Source organism: Prunus dulcis, chromosome 5 (genome assembly GCF_902201215.1).
Source record: "Prunus dulcis chromosome 5, ALMONDv2, whole genome shotgun sequence".
Classification (NCBI taxonomy): Eukaryota; Viridiplantae; Streptophyta; class Magnoliopsida; order Rosales; family Rosaceae; genus Prunus; species Prunus dulcis.
This window is the reverse complement of record NC_047654.1, coordinates 3,357,584-3,378,549: the sequence shown is the minus strand read 5'-3', so window position 1 is coordinate 3,378,549 and position 20,966 is coordinate 3,357,584. Positions and strand designations below refer to the sequence as shown.

At 35.8% G+C, this 20,966-nt stretch overlaps 1 protein-coding gene across 1 annotated transcript; it reads left to right on the top strand.

The window, feature by feature from the left end:
- The first annotated feature begins 16,202 nt into the window (after window positions 1-16,202).
- LOC117628820 (inositol-tetrakisphosphate 1-kinase 1) lies at window positions 16,203-18,053 on the top strand. Its single transcript, XM_034361353.1, has one exon. It carries the CDS (start codon window positions 16,509-16,511, stop codon window positions 17,586-17,588), a length of 1,080 nt encoding a protein of 359 aa, XP_034217244.1. The 5' UTR covers window positions 16,203-16,508; the 3' UTR covers window positions 17,589-18,053.
- The last annotated feature ends 2,913 nt before the right edge of the window (window positions 18,054-20,966 follow it).

Sequence of the window (20,966 nt, the reverse complement as noted above, 5' to 3'; positions counted from 1 at the left end):
TTCTTTTGCTTCCTTAGTTCATTAATTTTGAAATCAATTAGGGCTCTATCGGCTTCTAGATCACGTTTTGTAATTGAGGATAACTCTGCGGATGAATGTCGAGTAGGGATTTTAAAAGATTGACTAGGGGTTGGTAATTGTTCTAATTGGACTGTAGATTTAACTGGCCTATCAAAACTAATTTTAACTGTGCCATCTAAGTATGGTTGAATGTAATCTAAATCGTTTAGACTACGTTGAATCGGCTTTGGAGGGCATTCGGTTGTTAAATACCAATCTTGGGGTAACTTAACATCAGACCATTTAATCATTTGGGGTACGGTAACATTGTTAATAGAAGTATGACTTTGAATTAAAAGTGTTTAATTTTTGGGGCTTTTACTAAGAGCTTGGAAAGTAATATTTGTACCTGTGACTTTGTAATAAATTCTATAAATTAAGGCTAATGGCTGACTACCAGGTAAAACATTATAACCATGCGTTTTAATATTTAAAGTTAAAACTTTTAATATATGAGGATCACTTAAGCTAACTATGAAATCTGGGTAACAATCAAAATGAACTGGACCATGGCATAAACTTGACTCAATGGTTCCTAAGACTCCATCCTGGAAATCGTTAAATCTAGCATCTCTTAAACTTAAAAGAATTGCTGCTTTTAATCCTAACTTAGTTAAGGGTTTAACTGTAACTTGAGCTAATCCTATATGCAAGAAATTATTACCTTCTTTTTTGTGTTTCTTAATTGACTCAAGATTAAGTAATTGGCATGTCTCATGTTCTTTTCCTAAAGCATAAACTTGTTCTACTGTCTTAATATGCGTGGTTGTCTTAAATGCATTAATTAACCATTTTTGCTTATAGATTTCTTTACTAGGGACTTTGGGTATATTCCAATCATTACAATGTAATTCACTACTAGTGGACTCATACTCTAATGGCTCTTCATTAACTATGTCTGGAACTTGACTCAAACTGGTTTTAGAACTAAAAGAATTAACTGAATTGGTTCTAAGAAAACGACTCATTCTTACAAGTGTTTGACTCAAAGTTTCAAAAGGTAGAAGAACTACAGAAACTCCTAAGGTTAACTCAAAGGTACCTGTAACCTAAGGCATCCTCTCTCTCACCGATCTCCTGCTGTAACTGATCAGGCCTCTCCTAGGACTTACTGTTTGGTCCTAGACTTAAAGGTTCAGACTCTCGAGAGATGAGACCTAAACGAACAGACAACTATAAGATAACTGTTCGGAATAGCTGAAGAACTTGCTAACTCAGAAAACCCAAATCAGCCACTTGGGCGATATGAGTAGCAGACTTAGACTCAACCGTAACTCTTACGGCTCTGATACCATAAGAGGAGAAGAACCAAGGAAGAAATTAGAGGAGGGGACCAAGACAAGAAAAACAGAATTGAAATAAATCAAAGTAGAATTTAACTAAAGCTTAGATACATAAAATTCTTATCTCACAAATTGCATGAATGAAAATGCAATTAATCATTTAAAATAATGCTTAGGAACGAAAATAGGATTAACATAAAATTAACTTGATAATTTTATTGACTTAATAAAACTTTGAAAACATGAAAATAAAACTTACAGAAAGTAATGCCACGTAGGACACTCACACTTCCACTGATCACTCGCACTCTTCCTTAAGAACTTTGAAAACTGAAGAAAATTACAAAGAAGAGCTTGAAAGAAAAACTTGTGAAAAAACTTAAGGATTACAAATGACTTGGGGCTTCTATTTAAAGACTTGGCATCGGAAAGAAGACAAAATAACTTTTGAAATTAACATTTGCTTTAACTTGGGCATCTTTGCTTTTGAAATTGACATCTGCTTTAACTTGGGCATCTTTGCTTTAACTCTGGGCATCTACTTTAACTCTTGCTTTAACTCTGAGTAACTTGCTTTAACTATGGGCATCTACTTTAACTCTGGCTTTAACTCTGAGTAACTTGCTTTAACTTGGGGCATCTTTACTTTAACTCTGGGCATCATATTAACTTTGGGCATCTTTCGGCCACTTTGCAGAAAAACCTAGTCTTCATTCAAATCATAAGGATGTTGACTGTCGGGGGCATAATCTGACCATCTGGGCTTCGGCTTTTGACTAAAAGGAAGTTGGCTGGGCTGTTGACTGGAAGAAGATTTAGACTTTGGACTGGCATCATCACTATCTTCATCATTCATTTGTGTAACTTGGGCAAGGATTTGTTTAACGAACTCTTTTAACTCTTTTTTAGATTTTGCCTGGAGGGAGGCATTGCAACCACTTGGAGAAGCATCTTTGACTGGATGGATTGGCACCTGGAGGGGTGGAAACTCTGCATTGACTTGATGAATAATTATGTCTGTTCCAAACTTATCCCACCATTTGACAGCAAAATGATGAGATAAAACTCTGGTATCCCAATTACCTTGATAATTCCATTTCATAATCCATGGGACTTTGTATTTAGCGACATAATGGAGGAGTGTAGGAAAAAACTTTTCTGACTTTGTTAACTTGTGTTTTTGACCAAAATAATATATTGACTGCTAGAGATTGACTGGAATGATTTCCCAAATGGGGCCATGGATATTCCACCATTGGAGAAACCAGAAAGGAAACTGGGCTTCAAACTTGGCATCGAAATTAATAAACCATGAGTGACTGAAATCAGGGTGCTGATGATAAAAAATTGTTTACCAGGCATCAATATAGTCACCATAATTGTAAGTAAGGCCTGACTTGAAGGGTTTCTGATCATAAGGATTACGACTCCAAACTTGAGCCATAAGAATTTGGCGTATATAAAGGGAATGGAACATTGTGGCATTTGTTTTTTTTGTCTTTAATGGGCCTAATATCTATTGATGGAATTACATCTAGTCACCTAGGAGAAGAAGTTAAATTTGAGTTCCTAACCAAACCAAAGTTACACAGTCTCAAGTCACTACAAAAGTCAGCAGTTTCTAAATCAGTTAAATTAATTCAGAATAGAACAAGACAAGTTAATTTTCTTTAAAATTAAATTAAGTTCAAACGAGTCGAACAACAATTAGCCAACAAGTCACTTCAGTCTCAAATAATTACGTTTGAAGAAAAGTTAAAAAATGAAGTTTGTTCTGATTTACCTAATGCCTTTTGGCACCGAAAGCAATATGTAGTTACTTTACCTTAAGTTAAAACATTCAGTGAAAAGAACATTCCCACTAAGGCCCGTCCTATTCAGATGAGTAAGGAATTAATGGAATTATGTAAGCAGGAAGTCATTGAGTTAGTACAGAAGGGAATAGTCAGAAAAAGCAAGTCACCTTGGTCGTGCCCAACTTTTTATATTTAGAAAAATGCAGAGTTAGAAAGAGGAGCCCCTCGTTTAGTTATCAACTATAAGCCCTTTAATGCAGTACTTGAATGGATTAGATATCCAATTCCCAATAAAAGAGATTTATATATATATACATATATATATTATGGGGGCGGATCCGTGGCACTACGTTTTTGACCCAAGTTTTGACATTAGATTACTCCACTTTCAATGGTTGAAATTAAATATTACATGGTAAGTAGTTTTAATTTTTTAAAAATAGACAATCATTAATTTTATTTTCTCTCTCATAAAAATAAAAGGAAATTTTTCTCTCTCCAACCTTTTTGCTGGAAGATGTAATCTCTCATGCCTCTTTAATCTCAAATATTTTTTATGGTCTAATAAATAAAGAATCACACCAAAAGTTAAATACCCAAACCCCAAATTTGCACCTCTCTCTCTCTCTCTCTCTCTCTCTCTCAATTTTTGCCTGCTTTGTTGGGAGAAAAGCTTTGCTCCAGGTACATATTTCAATTTTCGATTTTCTTGATCATATTTGGTTTGTTTTTATTTTATTTTTTGTTGGAATTAAATTAGGATCTCTATATTAGGAATTTAAAGAATTAATAGTTTCCAAGGGGATTAAGTTTATTTCTTAGGTATCTATGATTAAGCTATTCATTTCAATTTGTTTCAAAATGTTGGTAGGATACATCCAAATTGTATTGATTGCAAATGGTGGTTTACTCCTGTGAATGGTGCAAATGGCATATCATATTTGTTTGTCCTATAGGTTGTTTCAAATGTGACTACATCTCCAAATAGTGGTACGCCATGCGTGATCGAGCATCCACCCAAAAGAAATTAGTTGCCCTTCCGTTTTTATCACATTGAATGGCATAAAAAAATTGAGGATTCTCAGCTTGCTTCTTCCTAAAGTAAGTAAGGACTGACTGTGCATCACCTCCGTCCAGTTGTCTATGCCGGACATTTCTCAAGTGGTTATAACAATCTCTATTGTTGAAACCAATATGCGGGCCACCAAGGATTGAAGGAACTTTTGCAATTGGCAAATTTTCTTCATGAAATGTTTCAGTAAGAATTTTAGCTGCTTTCGGCATAACCCTATTTGACTTCATCTTCATTCTTCTTTCCGGTGTAATTGGCTTGTGATTGTGAGAGTCTTGGAAACTTGAAACTTTCCATTTGTTTGACCATCTATCAAGCTTAATTCTCATACTTGCTTTGCATCCACATTTCACTGTAGAATAATTTTTACGCGTTCTCTTCATATTCTCAATCTCACTTATGTCTTTCTCATCCTTCTCTTCTGAAGCCTTCTGTGATGTATTTTTGGGCACGTATTTTTCTTCATGTGCACAAACAAATTGTCTACTCGTTACCTCATCTAAACGCCTTCTTGTCTTGAAGGAAGATCGAGTTCTAATCCAGAATCCCTCTTGCCGGCCATACTCTTCATAATAGTTTCTTGCTTCTTCCATTGTGTCAAATACTATCCCTGCATAAGGTGCTTTTAATTGTGTCACTTTCTTTTTTGGAGTACTTGTTTCACCATTCTCCACTTGAATTATCTCCTCTACCTATTGAACATATATTAATCATTCTTAACAATACAACTTAGAAAAATATTATACATATGTTAAACTTTCATACTGACACAAGATGAAATATAATGGAATAAACTTTCATACTGATTTTAAAAAATAATTCTTATGTTAAAAAACAATCATTAATGGCACTACGAATTTTTTTTAACATAAGAATTCTTAATGGCCTAATAATTCAGCAATCCTAACATCGCATAAACTTTCATATAACATCGTATTTATAAAAAATAAAAAATTCAGCAATCCTAATTGTCTATAGAAAAATATTATACATATGTTAAACTTTCATAAACTTAATCTCTCCTGCCTCTTTAATCTCAAATATTTATTAGGATCTAATAAATAAAGAATCTCACCAAAAAGATTGGAAAGAGAAAATTTTCCTTTTATTTTTATGAGAGAGAATAAAATTAATGATTGTCTATTTAAAAAAATTAAAACTACTTGCCATATAATATTTAATCTCAACCATTAAAAATAATTTTCTCTCTCCTCCCTTTTTTCTTGGAGACGTAATCCCAGCTACCTCTTTAACATCAAATATTTATTAAGGTGTAATAAATAAAGAATTTCACCAAAAACTAAAGCCCAAACCGTGAAGAGTCTCTTTAGTTTCCCCTTCTTCCAGCACATGCGTACGCAGCCATCAATTCAACTTTAGTAGTTTTTTTTAATTTATTTATTTATGTCAAAGCAATTTATCCTATCTTAATACAGATATTGTATCATCAAAATATTGGAGCACCCACAAGATATTTCCTCCAACTCTCAATCCCATATCTCCGGGAAAATTAATTAAATTTCAAATCAACTTCCAATCATAGCTGTAGCCAATTTCTGGAATGGTAAATGCCCAGTTTATTAAGCTCATGATTCACAACAATCTGTAGCTCAAAGAATGACTTTCCCCCCAAGGCTACCTGTGCATATTGTATAACCCCGACCAGCCATAGAACATCATTTTTAATCATAAATGGTGATTCAAATAAAAGAAGTTCTAAGCACATCTAATTGGTAAAAGTGAAGGTTGATCAGTGGAACTTGCCTTCTTCACGAGATAATCAACAAGTGTTGTGGCATCAAATTTTCACTTTGTATTCTCTCTCTATTAAAACGATAAAAGTTCTTAGTGAAAAAAAAAAAAAAAAACAGTAATAGTCAAAAAATTTCAGATATGAGAAGATCAAAATCCCTAAATCAAACCCTCAAAAGAGATGGAGGTCTTTTCTAGTTTCATGAAAGAGAGGGAGGGAGGAGACTGTTGTTGCAGATAAAGAGAGAAAAAGAGACCGATGTTTTTTATGATCTCATGAAAGAGAGTGAGAGAGATGTGTGGAAGAAAGAAGAGAGATTACCAAGAAAAAAGGAGGGGAGAGAAAATCGTTTCTTTTATTTTTATGGTGAGAGAGAAAATAAAATTAATGATTGTCTAATTAAGAAATTAAAATTATTTCCCATGTCAAGTTTAATCTCAACCACTAAAAGTAGAGTAATCTAATGGCCCAAAAATTGTGTCAAAACTTGTGTAAAAAACATAGTGCCATGGATCCGCCCCATAAATATATATATATATATATATATATTTTTATATATTCATTGAGTATATGTGGGTTTCGAATCTATGTTCACATGAGTGAAGGTGGAAGAGCTCAACCAACTAAGGTATACCCCATTGACCACATCAAAAGCCAATATATAACCTCTATTTTTTAACACAAACGTCCGTTTGGCTCCTAAGATAATTTCCTAAAGACATCAAAGCAATTATTATATCTTTTAATCTTTTTTATAGACCTATATTTTAAGTTGAAACGAAAAGCACCACTAGTTAGTAGTTAGTATTAACGTCAAATTTAAATATTATAATTCCACGTTTTTAATATGCTACTTTACATTCAATTTGAAGCGTGACACCCGTTTTAAAAGTGGTGCTTTTTAATTAGTTAGTAGCCCTTTTTATGAAAGACCTCAAGTTTTTCTTTAAAAACGTAAACTTTTTTGAGAAAGACATCATTTCAATGGGAGAAGAATAATAGAAAATAGATGACACCTCTCTTTTAGCTCAACTGCATAAAAAACATGCTTATACCTACCGCACTTAACAAAATAGTCATGTTTTTCTCATTCTCCCAATTTATTTTATCAAAAAGAAACTTCATTCTCCCAATTGTAAATTCCTTTGAGAACACAACTCAGCCTCAACTCAGCCCACTCACTTTTGGAGGAACATCAACGCATGTGGTGATATCATATAAAACTTTAGAATTACGGAATAATAAAAACGTGAAGTCCAAATAATTTGTTGAGATTGAGTATGAAATGTTTCTGATTTGCTTTTCACATATCTGGGAAACAGTATGAAAAATTTCACTTCCCTACTGACTGATATATCACGTCATTAATACATCGCAGGCCTCGGAGATACCGCTTCTATCCGGGCCGCAACCTATAACTAATTATCTATTCTCGCAGGCCGAGCTGCAACCCTAGTAGGCCTCGGAGATACCACTTCTATCCTGGCCACAACCTATAACTAACTATCTATCCTCGCTGGCCGAGCTGCAACCCTCTCAGGCCTCGGAGATACCGCTTCTATCCGGGCCGTAACCTATAACTAACTATCTATCCTCGCAAGTCAAGCTGCAACCCTCGCAGGTGGAAGTCTCTAAAGGTTCTAATATGCCTAGGACACGTGTCACACAAGTTTGGCCTCGATCAGACGGTCGGATTATCCACGATCGCACGATCGGACAATTACAGTAACCCTAGCTCTAGGGTTGGCATTTCTGGAGTATCCGGGACTCTGTTTTACGATCCGCCGAATCCTATACGGTTCTGGAACTACCTATATCAATATACTTGGAAATGACTACGATCCAACTGCTCAAACGTATCGAACTCGAAAATCGCACAATAGGCGAGATCCGTTCAGGGGTTCAAACATTATCCGAATTAAGATTCGTGAAATCCTACGCGCTCGTGAGGACCAAGGGATCTTTCTAGGACTGAAAGTGGCCCCCACTCTGCTGCCATGCCCATGCGCCGCGACACGCACCGGCAGCGCTTGAGTGTCCTAATCAATTTTTGGTGGCCGAAAAAATCCTAAACTGTGGGCCCAAACTATTACCCTAGGTGTAACACCCTGTTTGAAACCACTTTTGTTCTTATACCTACCCAAAAAACTGGCCAAAATTTCAACCCGAAATCCGTCCAAAACCTAATTCCAAAATCGATTTCCTAGACGCAAAATTAACCAATTTCTATCCAACAGGCAGTTAGAGCACGAGGATAGGATGAAGTTTGGTACCTGGATCAACTGAATTCGTTGCCGTAATCGCCTGAAATTGGCGGCTGAAATTTTTGAGAAATCCGGCTCTTGTCCAAGCTCCAGTGCCAGAAGTAATGGCCATCGAGGCCGGACTTCTGCCCAGACATGGTTGCCAGACTCCAATCGTCAATTCCCAACCTGTCTCGCGGCTTGGCGTCCCTGGATAGCGACGATTTCCTCCCAAACCGCCGCCTCTATCTTGTTTGCAGAGAAGAATCGGGGAGAGAGAGAGAGAGAGAGAGACTGAGGGTTTTTTAAAATCTGATTTTCCCAAAAATTACTATTTTGCCCCTCAGTGTATTTTAATTGTATCTCCCTCAATACAACTCGGATTTGGGCCCACTACGTGTCTACGGACTCGTTTTGACATGATCTATGCAATGGCACAATCGAAATTCCTGAATTCCTTTCCGATCAAAAAGTCAACTTAAACCTAATAAAATATTCCAGGGGTACTCTAGTCATTTCCTTGAATAAAATAGTAATTAAGGATTAATTTAGGATCAGGTTGTTACAACTAAACCTAGCAACTCTTAATCCACATCATGAGCTAGTAATTATTATTATTATTTTTTTTTTAGTACAAGTGATTGGAGGAGGGGGAGATATATATATATTCATTGAGTATATGTGGGTTTCGAATCTCTGTTCACATGGGTGAGGGTGGAAGAGCTCAACCAACTAAGATATGCCCCATTGACCACATCAAAAGCCACTATTTTTTAGCACAAACGTCTGTTTTGCTTCTAAGATAATTTCCTAAAGACATCAAAGCAATTATTATATCTTTTAATCTTTTTTATAGACCTATATTTTAAGTTGAAAAGAAAAGCACCACTAGTTAGTAGTTAGTATTAACGTCAAATTTAAATATTATAATTCCACGTTTTTAATATGTTACTTTAAATTCAATTTGAAGCGTGACACCCATTTTAAAAGTAGTGCTTTTTAATTAGTTAGTAGCCCTTTTTATGAAAGACCTCAAGTTTTTCTTTAAAAACGTAAACTTTTTTTAGAAAGACATCATTTCAATGGGAGAAGAATAATAGAAAATAGACGACACCTCTCTTTTAGCTCAACCGCATAAAAAACATGCTTATACCTACCGCACTTAACAAAATAGTCATGTTTTCCTCATTCTCCCAATTTGTTTTATCAAAAAGAAACTTCATTCTCCCAATTGTAAATTCCTTTGAGAACACAACTCAGCCTCAACTCAGCCCACTCACTTTTGGAGGAACATCAACGCATGTGGTAATATCATATAAAATTTTAGAATTACGGAATAATAAAAACGTGAATTCCAAATAATTTGTTGAGATTGAGTATGAAATGTTTCTGATTTGCCTTTCACATATCTGGGAAACAGTATGAAAAATTTCACTTCCCAACTGACTGATATATCACGTCATTAATACTTTTTCAGGTGGGCCAAGGAAAAGAAAAAAAGAAGATAAGAGTGAGCTTGAATCTATCCCTACAGATTACAGACAATGGCTGATCCGTATGATTGGGATGCTTTGGACTTGGACTATGATGGAGTTTTATTTATTTTATATTATATTATCTTGTATTTGTATGTATCTGTGGGAAAAGAACATCACGGCAGGACTTGTTGATTTTATCTTCAATGGACCAAAATTAAGATATGAAGAAGACATGCATGCAACAAGTAGTTGGAATAGAACCAATAATTGTGTGTCAAGATCTAGAGAAATACATATACATGATGCCTAACTTGTACACTAACCTTAGTCTTGACGGGGTTTAATCCACTCAACACGTTGACGGGGTTTAATCCACTCAACACGTTATACATTTAAAAAAAAAAAAAATAGTAATAGTCAAAAATTTCAGATATGAGAAGATTAAAATCCTTAAATCAAACCCTCAAAAGAGATGGAGGTCTTTTCTAGTTTCATGAAAGAGAGGGAGGGAGGAGACTGTTGTTGCAGATAAAGAGAGAAAAAGAGACGGATGTTTTTTATGATCTCATGAAAGAGAGTGAGAGAGATGTGTGCAAGAAAGAAGGGAGATTACCAAGAAAAAGGGAGGGGAGAGAAAATCTTTTCTTTTATTTTTATAGTGAGAGAGAAAATAAAATTAATGATTGTGTAATTAAGAAATTAAAATTATTTCCCATGTCAAGTTTAATCTCAACCACTAAAAAAAGTAGAGTAATCTAATGGCCCAAAAATTGTGTCAAAACTTGTGTAATGGGTTTCAAATCTATGTTCACATGGTTGAAGGTGGAAGAGCTCAACCAACTAAGGTATACCCCATTGACGACATCAAAAGCCAATATATAACCTCTATTTTTTTTAACACAAACATCCGTTTGGCTCCTAAGATAATTTCCTAAAGACATCAAAGCAATTATTATATCTTTTAATCTTTTTTATAGACCTATATTTTAAGTTGAAACGAAAAGCACCACTAGTTAGTAGTTAGTATTAACGTCAAATTTAAATATTATAATTCCGCGTTTTTAATATGTTACTTTGCATTCAATTTGAAGCGTGACACCCATTTTAAAAGTGGTGCTTTTTAATTAGTTAGTAGCCCTTTTTATGAAAGACCTCAAGTTTTTCTTTAAAAACGTAAACTTTTTTGAGAAAGACATCATTTCAATGGGAGAAGAATAATAGAAAATAGATGACACCTCTCTTTTAGCTCAACTGCATAAAAAACATGCTTATACCTACCGCACTTAACAAAATAGTCATGTTTTCCTCATTCTCCCAATTTATTTTATCAAAAAGAAACTTCATTCTCCCAATTGTAAATTCCTTTGAGAACACAACTCAGCCTCAACTCAGCCCACTCACTTTTGGAGGAACATCAACGCATGTGGTGATGTCATATAAAATTTTAGAATTACGGAATAATAAAAACGTGAAGTCCAAATAATTTGTTGAGATTGAGTATGAAATGTTTCTGATTTGCCTTTCACATATCTGGGAAACAGTTGAAAATTTTCACTTCCCTACTGACTGATATATCACGTCATTAATACTTTTTCAGGTGGGCCAAGGAAAAGAAAAAAAATAAAATAAAATAAGAGGAAGGATAGATAATAAAGTGAGCTTGGATCTATCCCTACAGATTACAGACAAATGGGTGATCCGTATGATTGGGATGCTTTGGACTTGGACTATGATGGAGTTTTATTTATTTTATATTGTATTATTTTTGTTTTTACTTGTATTTGTATGTATTTGAGGGAAAAGAACATCACGGCAGGACTTGTTGATTTTATCTTCAATGGACCAAAATTAAGATATGAAGACATGCATGCAACAAGTAGTTGTTATAGAACCAATAATTGTGTGTCAAGATCTAGAGAAATACATATACATGATGCCTAACTCGTACACTAAACCTTAGCCTTGACGGGGATTAATCCACTCAACACGTTATAGCAATTCTCTCCAAATCATTTAAACTACTTTCTTAAATTGGGGTTTAATTTGAGTCCGATTGAGCGTATTATTGAGAATTCAAGGGAAGTGATGTGGAAAATCATTGAAATGTTTTTGTTCATTTCTTTGATGATGCCACATTGAAACACATTTTTAGAGAAGTTAAGTTTTATGTCGATGGTTGAGCTTTATATTGTAGGATCTCCATTTAGTTTTCATGACCTATTTGGAAGTGCTTTTAAAATGGCTAAAATCACTTGATTTTCCTCAATTTTCAGCTAACACTTTAATTTTTTGAAGTTTTGACTTTATTATTTTAATATATGAATTTTTTAAGTATAAGTGTTTCCTATAAAAGCAACCACAACCACAACCACAACCATGTATCTCACATTTCAGTTGTCACATAACAAAGAAAAAAGAAAGAAAAAAAAAATATATCTAATGCAACTAAATGAACCCTAAAATTAACTGAGTACACTTTATGATCTAAGTACACTCCAATATTTTTAATCAAAATGTAAAGTTAACTAAGTACACCAGATTAGCTACCAAAAATGCCCCTGATACACCCTAATACACTATTACATAACACCCTAATACCATTCAAGAGTTGGCTGCTGAACACTATTGGACCACCAAACCCACCTTGCTACCAAATACACTATTTTTCATCTTCATCTTTGTTGTGAGTGAATATTGGGATAACATATTCCTTTCCCATTTTGTTGGTTTTGAGCATTTATAACCGAATAATGCTACTCTTACCACAATTGTATACCACATCTTTATACCATTTTATGTGACAACTGAGGTGGACAGCCACATCAATTAAAATTATTTAATATTTTCCTTTCTTTTATGATTTATTCCAGTATTTGCTTTTCCAATTGCCTTAATTAAAATATACCTCATTGATTTAATTAATGTGACACATAATATGGACATGCCACATCATGTAGTATAGAAATATGAGATAAAAATGTGGTAAGTGTAGCAATACTCTCTATAACCATATCCATGTGGATTCCTTTCACTTTAATTTTTCATCAAAGTTCTCCATAGCTCCAAGTTGCTTTAGAATCCATCAATTCCTATATATTACTTTTTTCAATATAAACAAGGATTGAACTGGGTTCTTCACATTTGAAGCATCAAAAGTCTTATATTTGAATTTATGAAAAGAACTTAAAAAATAACATAAAGAAAGGGGGTATAGCGGGTCAAAGTTCAGAGGGTATGGTTAAGTTCACCCCCTTCCCTCCTCCCTCTCTCTCATCTTTAATTCAGAAAGAACCATTTTATTTGGTGATCTTGTTTATAACATGATTTCACGAGGTGGTCTTCAAAAGATCTCTTGTACTGGGTTGGCTGGTTAAAACTTAAAACCAGATCTGCATAATATAGATTAGGGATATTTGTAGAAATGTCACATGAACTTATACCTTAGTTTCAATTTGTCACCTAAAAAAAAAAAAAAAGAGAAATGTCACCTGAATTTTTCAAAATTTATAATTTGTTATAGACTTTAACTTCATCCAATTTTTCATCCATAATTAAGGGTATTTTAGTCTTTTCATTTTTAAGGGTGGTTTAAAAATGGAAAAACCCTAAATACAAAATTGTATATATTTTAAAATAAACCATTAAAAATCAAGATTCTTTCCTACCAAATATTAAAAAATTGAAAATTGCATTTTTTTTTTCCATCCCCCCTGTCGTCTCTCTCTATTCTCCCTTCCTCCCCAACCACTCCTCCCCTCTCCTCTGTTTTTTTTCTCCCCCAGGACCTGAGCACCCCATCCCCACCCACAATCCAACCCCCTCCTCTCCCTCTATTTGACTCCCCTCTCCTTTGTTTCCATGTCTGTAATGTTGAGAACTGGTGGTGTTTCTTTTGTTCAAAGTCATAGTAGTCTATTCTATGTGATGTTAATGTTTTATTGTTTAATGTTGGAATAATTTCGATATACTGTTTTAGAGTGTTTACACACACCCATTGCATATATTCATGTCCTTAATTAAATATGAGGAAGAGGGTGGGGGTGGGTTGCAGGTGGGGATGGGGTGCTCAGGTCTTGGGGGAGAAAAAAAAAACAGAGGAGAGGGGAGTTGTGGTTGGGGAGGAAGAGAGAATAGAGTGAGACGACGGGGGATGGAAAAAAAAAAAATTGCAATTTTCAATTTTTTAATGTTTAGTAGGAAAGAATCTTGATTTTTAATGGTTTATTTTAAAATATATACAATTCAAAATGAAAAGACAAAAATACCCTTAATCATGGATGAAAAATTGAATGATGTTAGTCAGATGACAAATTATAGATTTTGAAAAATTCATGTGACATTTCTCTTAATTTTTTTTTTTTAAAAGTTGACAAATTGAAACTACGGTGTAAGTTCATGTCACATTTCTACAAATATCCCTATAAATTAAGATACCTTTCCCAATTTTTAAATGTTTAATATTTTTAATAGATTCTTTATGTTCCTTTTCCTGAAAACATTTTCAAAGCAACCTCTGCCGAATCACTTTTTTAACCCTTCGGTGGCTTTCGGCCAAACACCTCTTTAACCTTTGATGGCTTTCGCTTACATTCGATTAGGGTTGTATATGGTGAGTAAAGTGCACTTATTAAAATTACATTTGTTTCACAATTCAATATATCATTTTTAGTCATTTTATATTATGATAAATTAGTAATTCAATAAATATTTTGATAGTAGGGTGTACTTAATTAATTTTAGGGTTTGTTTAGTAGCACTCAAAATATATGATCATCCGATCCCAACTTTCAAGCCTAACTAGCGTTTAGTGTAGTGGGTGAGGGAAAAAAAAAAAAAAAAAAGGCTATGTGCCTCACGACCTGGGGGGAAGGAGGTCCTCTCTTCCTCCCATTTCCTATGGTTTCTCTTCTCTGGCCTGCTCCTTACTACTTGAGGAGATCTGTAAGATCCTTTTCTCCCATTCTTTGTGGGTGTTTTTGCTCTCCCCTTTGTGGGTGTTCTGCTCTCCCCTTTTTGTGGCTGTTTTGTTCTCCCCTTTGTTGGTGTTTTGTTCAAACTCTGCTTGAACTCTAAGGCTTTATGCCTTTGGCTTCCTTTAATTTCTCAGATCCCCCTTTATTTCTCATCTACTGTATTCAGTTGTCCCTTCCTCCATCCATTCCTCTTATCTCTCCCCATACTCCATTCAAATCCCTTCTCTATGGTCTTGGTATCGTCCATTCCTACCAAACTTTTCTCCTCCTTATTGATATGGCTTCACCTTGTGGCTGCTTCGGCTTCTCGCGCACAACTCTGAAGATGTGTAGAGTTCGAGCTTTTGCCCTTTTTCGGGTGCCTGCACCACCTCCTTATACTATGTTGATTTGTGTTTGTTCTGGTGCTTTGTCAGGTTTGATTTGGGAGGTGATGATCTTCTTGTGGCTGATTTCTTTTTTCTTGTTTGTGTCTTTGATATATATGGGATTTTTTGGTATTTGGGTGGATCTGTGGGTCGTGCAATTTTTTCATTTTGTGTCCCTTAGATGTGGCAGCTCTTCCCCTCAACTTGTCCCCTTGATGTCGTCTCGTGTGGTGTTGGCGGCGGCTCGGTTGAATTTTGGTTAGGGTTTGCTAGCTTTCTTGGCCTTGGTTTTTGCCTGTTGGCTTAATGCCTTCCTGGTTTTAAGCTTGTTGCTCTTTTCTTTGTATTTTATTTGGGCCTTTGGCCTTTTTGTTTTGTTGTTGAGCCTAGTTGGTTGGGTTTCATTTTTTGTTGTATTGTTATACCCTTTTGTGGGTTTCTAATGAAAACTACATTCGAACAAAAGAAAAAAAGAGAAAGTTACCCATGGGTTGTGCTATACAGAAGATACTTGTCACACCATACGTGTGCCGATGCAATGTAACGTAATTCTAGTGTCCAAAATGATCCTAAAAACGCGTGCCAAATATACCAAAGCCAAAATGTAATGCAAAAAAGCAGATGGCTGGAGAAGTCGCATCCCCAAATTGCAAAGATTCTTTTGTCGACAACAAATTGACACATTTATACCAAAATTTAAATGTTCAATGCATGTAATAGTCTAAATTAGAAAGTGACATAGTATTCAAACTTTAAATTATTGGTTGTAGGTTCGAACTTTAGACTATTGATCTACAGGTCAAAAAGATCCCTTTCCGGATGAGACCCACACCCATTGACATAAATATATAATTTTAGACTTTAGTCTTCATACGAGGAAAACAGAAGAATGAAAAAGAAAAAAGAAAAAAGAAAAAAAAAACAAAAGAGCCGTGGTCCAAATGAAAATTATCAGCCGAATTAAACACTGATTTCATTTTACTCCTCCAGAATCCTCAAGTCAACATCGTTGACTCTCTCACCTCACCAACCCGTCACTTTAGCTCAACTCCAACCGTCCCTTTTTTTCTCAAATCCCCAGACCCCACATTCTATCTCACACATGCGCTTCCTTGCTCGGAGCGATTCCGCATCTCGCCCAACGCATATGCCACGTGTGCATCCAACCCTTCCTCTCTGTACTAAACCGGTTACTTTATCAATCCCGTACCCTACTAACCCTAGTCCTCTCTCTTTCGTTCACCTCTCCTCTCCCGTTCATATCTCTCTCTCCCTGTGCAATTTTCGATTTCTTCTGAGCTCCGAAAAAACAACGAAGAAACTCCGAAACAAAAAAGGAAAATAAATAAAGGGAATAAGAAGAAAAAGAGAAAAACCGAAAACTTGAATTAGGGTTACGTATACAAAACTCTGCAATTTGTATGCGCGGGATTATATGAGCGTTTTGTGTAGCATTCTGTGGATTCGTTGTCTTGCAAATCAATGGCGGAGCGGAGGTTCGGGATAGGCTATGCTTTGGCGCCGAAGAAGCAGCAGAGCTTCATCCAAGAGTCGCTGGTCGGCCTCGCGAGATCGCGCGGCATCGATCTCGTACGGATCGACACTGAGCGCTCGCTGGCGGATCAGGGGCCGTTCGATTGTGTGATGCACAAGTTGTACGGCAACGATTGGAAGCGGCAGCTGGAGGAGTTCAGGGTGAAGAACCCTAATGCGGTGATAATCGACTCGCCGGAGGAGATCGAGCGGCTGCACAATCGGATTTCGATGCTGCAGGTGGTTTCGGAGCTGAAAATCGAGCACGAGAGTGATACGTTTGGGATTCCGAAGCAGATTGTGATATACGACAAGGAAACGCTGTTTGATCGTCAGGCTTGGGAGGGTCTGAAGTTCCCGGTAATCGCGAAGCCTCTGGTCGCCGACGGCAGCGCCAAGTCGCACAAAATGGCCCTGGTTTTCAACCACGACGGGCTCGACAACCTCAAACCCCCAATTGTGCTTCAGGAGTTTGTGAACCATGGCGGCGTCATCTTCAAGGTGTATGTGGTTGGAGAACATGTGAAATGCGTGAAGCGTAAGTCACTCCCTGACGTTTCCGAAGAAGAGAAATTGGGAAGCTTGGATGGCTTGTTGTCGTTCTCGCAGATATCCAATCTTGCAAACAATGAGAGAACTGATGACAAGTACTACAAGATGATGCAGTTGGACGACACAGAGATGCCGCCACAGAGCTTTATCACTGATATTGCAAGAGGGTTGCGGCAAGGGCTGAGGTTGAACCTGTTTAACTTTGATGTGATTCGGGACGCGAGGTTTGGTAACCGGTATTTGATAATTGACATTAATTACTTTCCTGGATATGCCAAAATGCCGGGTTACGAGACTCTGTTGACTGATTTCTTTTGCGATATTATGCAAAAGAAAGAGAAAGATGGGGCAGAGAACACTGGTTTGGATAGTTATGAGGTACTTAGCTGTGATGACGAAGTGAGGAAAATTGTAAGTAGTGATGGGGATGATGGGGGTGATCTTAACGTAGAAGAGGAGAACTCAATTAAAGTTTGAAAGGCCCTGTGGCGTCTTTGTCCGATGGTTGGCTGGCACTATTGGTTCATTGGCATTTTCTTAAGAAGCTTGGCCATTTTGGTGATTTGTGGACGAAGATGAGTTGCACATTAGGTTTAGATAGCAGTTGGGGTACAGTGCTGAACTGAGTAGGCTGGTTCTTGGTTTTAGCTTTAACTTCTTGACAACAGGATTACATGATGTTCAGCGTTGATCGTGTATATTCCATTCACCAATGCTCTAGAGAAGGTACTTCTCAAAATACTATGCTCAAGTTTTAGCCTTTTTAGGAAAGTCAAGTTGTAATCTGAGGCTTTTAAGTCTTTCATTGCCTAGAAACTGTTCTAGTTTGTGCCATAGGCACCTTTAGTTAATGGATTTTGGCTTTTTTTTGTTAATGATTTTTTCATTTTTATTCTTTTTTGCTTTTTAGTTTTGATTGAATTTATTGAATTTTATGATACTTTTTTTTTCTCTTCATGAACTAATTTATTTGTTTGTGGTTGTTAATGTGGCTTGAATGGGTTGCATTAATAAGGTTTCTGATTAGTACTCTGTCAATCAAATTTTATGAGGAAATTATTGAAGTTTTATGACATTCCTGATCTTGCACTTCTTCCTCTTTTTTTTTTTTTTTTTTTTTTTTCCCTTATTCGAGTGTTTTTGGGCAAGAAGATAAAAGAAATGGTTGCTTGCATTTAATGTGTAACCTTCTGATGATACTTTTGTCATATATGTAGGCCTGTTTGTATAAACTAGTGTTAGGAGAGTAGTGCTTTGTCGCATGTTTTGGAAAGTTATTTAAAACTTAGTACATCCAGTGAATGCCCAGACTAATGCTCTAATTTCCATAATAAAAAATTAGGATCCCAGGTTTGCCTTTTCAGGTTTTGTTGAGACTTGAGAGAAATGAACACCAAGTTATACACACGTAAGCCAATTATTGCTTTGATGTAATGTTTGGTTGTTTTTGGATAAAGCAGAATGCTAGAATCAGAATGGAGTAAGGAGCTGATTGTATTTTCGGTGAATGAGTTCTAGGATTAGACAATTGATAAGAATGTTCTTGAAACCAAAGTGGGCGTAGTATAGAACAAATTACAATGTTGGATCTGTGTTGCTATACGTTTAACACTGCGTATTAACTTTGGATGAATGCCAATAGGGGTGATTGGCCCACATATGGTTTTGGTGTGTCGTTATTAGTAACGGTTTCTTCTTTTATGATGCAAATATGCCTTGTCGTTTATGGAAACAATATATTTAAGTAGTTTAGGAATTTGACACTAAGATTCCTGTGGCTTGTACTCATGTTAAATTCTGACTTGTAGCTGAGTCATATTTAAGCACCATTTGCTGGCTCATAAACTTGTTTGCGATAGATGGACTAGTACAATGTACGCAAGCTCGATGTGTGTAGGAGTCCAACACGTGTTTGCTAATTGTTTTAAGCTCAAAATTGTGAATGTATTTTCCACAGTGCTAAAGTGTCAGGGGCCAGTGCTTATAACCGCATATGGTTCTTTTGCAGTAGTGTCAAAGACACATACTTAAGAAGAGACTGGGTCTATGAAAGTGACCAGATTGCTTACAAATAATCTTCCTATGTCCTTTTCCCTCCTCGATAATCTTTCAAATTCAAATAGAGAAATTATTGGTACTTTGCACCTGAAAGGGCACATGTCAATGATAAAATGATAGTGCTTTATAAGTGGAAATGGAAAGTTTTGAATACTATTAAGTTTCTGTAGTCAATAGCAAATTGTTTAAAATCCTTTGCAAAAGATATATCAAATGTATATCCAATTGCAGAGAATGTCACTCCTATTATTTTACTTCCTTTGCATCAAATATATGATTCATTTCCATACATTCTCTACAGTTCTGTGTCAATGGGCTATGGAAGCCTAGTTGAGAAGTTAATAAGTATAGAATAAATTGTTTTTTGTGAACTTGTCGCAGGATTGTAGTTTTTATACAATCGATTGTCCTGGCCAGTTCCATGACCTTTGCTGCTCTAAGCTGAGCGATTCCTGCTACGTTTCTAGCCTGTCAATGAGGAGTCATCTGTCTGTTAATTTTCTATATTCTGTTTCATAGAAAGAATTTATGTGATATACATATAGATAAATAATTATGGTATTGATGAAACTACTACCTCTTGGTTTGAGTATGGTAAGAGAAAATCAACAGTACGTGTTTGTTTGGCTAAGACTTATTGTGTCCCCATGTTACGTTTGAATCCATTGTATTTTTGGAGAGTTGGTGGAGGGTTCTTACTCTATTTTTGTTTTCCTTTTCTGTTTTCTTTCAGTTACTTATTAATTTAGTTTTCAAGTCAGTCTTCTTTTGTGGCGATCTATGTATATTCAAGTTTTGATGTGCTTTGATAGAAGAATCTTTGTCTATCAAGTCCCAAGTTGTATGCTTGGCCAATAAAATAAAAAAAAAAGTCCCAAATGCTTTGTGTTCTTGTGAAATGTATATAATCACTGATACCCATCTTTGCTACACCTTCGAAATTGTTTTGCGTTTGCTACTGTTGTGGCCTTGTGGTAAATGTTATGATTTACGCGATTGTATGAATTCATGTTTTGAGAAAACTAGGCATGTCGAGAGTCCCTGACTCTGTCTGTAGATTGAGCTTCATGTACTGGTCCCCTTGTTAGGTGCAAAACTTAATCAAGTTTGGTATTGTGTGTAAAGGTCATAACCATGCAGGATGAATATAGAAGTTAAAACTGAGAAAGTCTGATTCTGGATATAGAAAGAGAAAAAGCCCATAAAACCTTCTGTCTCACTGGTTGTATTCCAGAAGTTCCAACTAGATCAATGACTTTTCTTGCCCCAACTATAGAAGAGTACAGAAATAAATTAAATCTTGGTGGTTGTTGAAGGTTGTAAACAGAAACTTTCTATTGTACAAGTCCCGAAAAAGAAAAACAGTAGCATGAGGTTGTTCATTGGATCTTAGAAGTCCTGTTATGTCTTTATTTAGTGTTACTAAATGTGGAGTACTGTGGGTATGTATGAATCTTTCTGAGGCTTCCATTGGCAAGTGAATGGTGGTGTCCTACTTTTCTATCCTCTTTATGGAAATTTCCGCATCCTGAATTTTCTATTGGCTATGGGTTTTCCTGATTGCGGAATATCTAAAATGCGCTGGTCTTTTTGAACTTATTTTCGATAATTAAGGAAAAAGAAAAAGGAGAATAAGATTGTACCGGATTGTATTTCAGGCCTTGTCCTGAAAAGTCCGTTCAGATAGAATTCTAATTAGGTAGAAGAGAGTTTTGAGATTCTTCAAGGGATTTGAAACTGGATAGCATTTGCACAATATAGGTTATTATAGTTTTGGCATGGTGGGAGCACATGGGA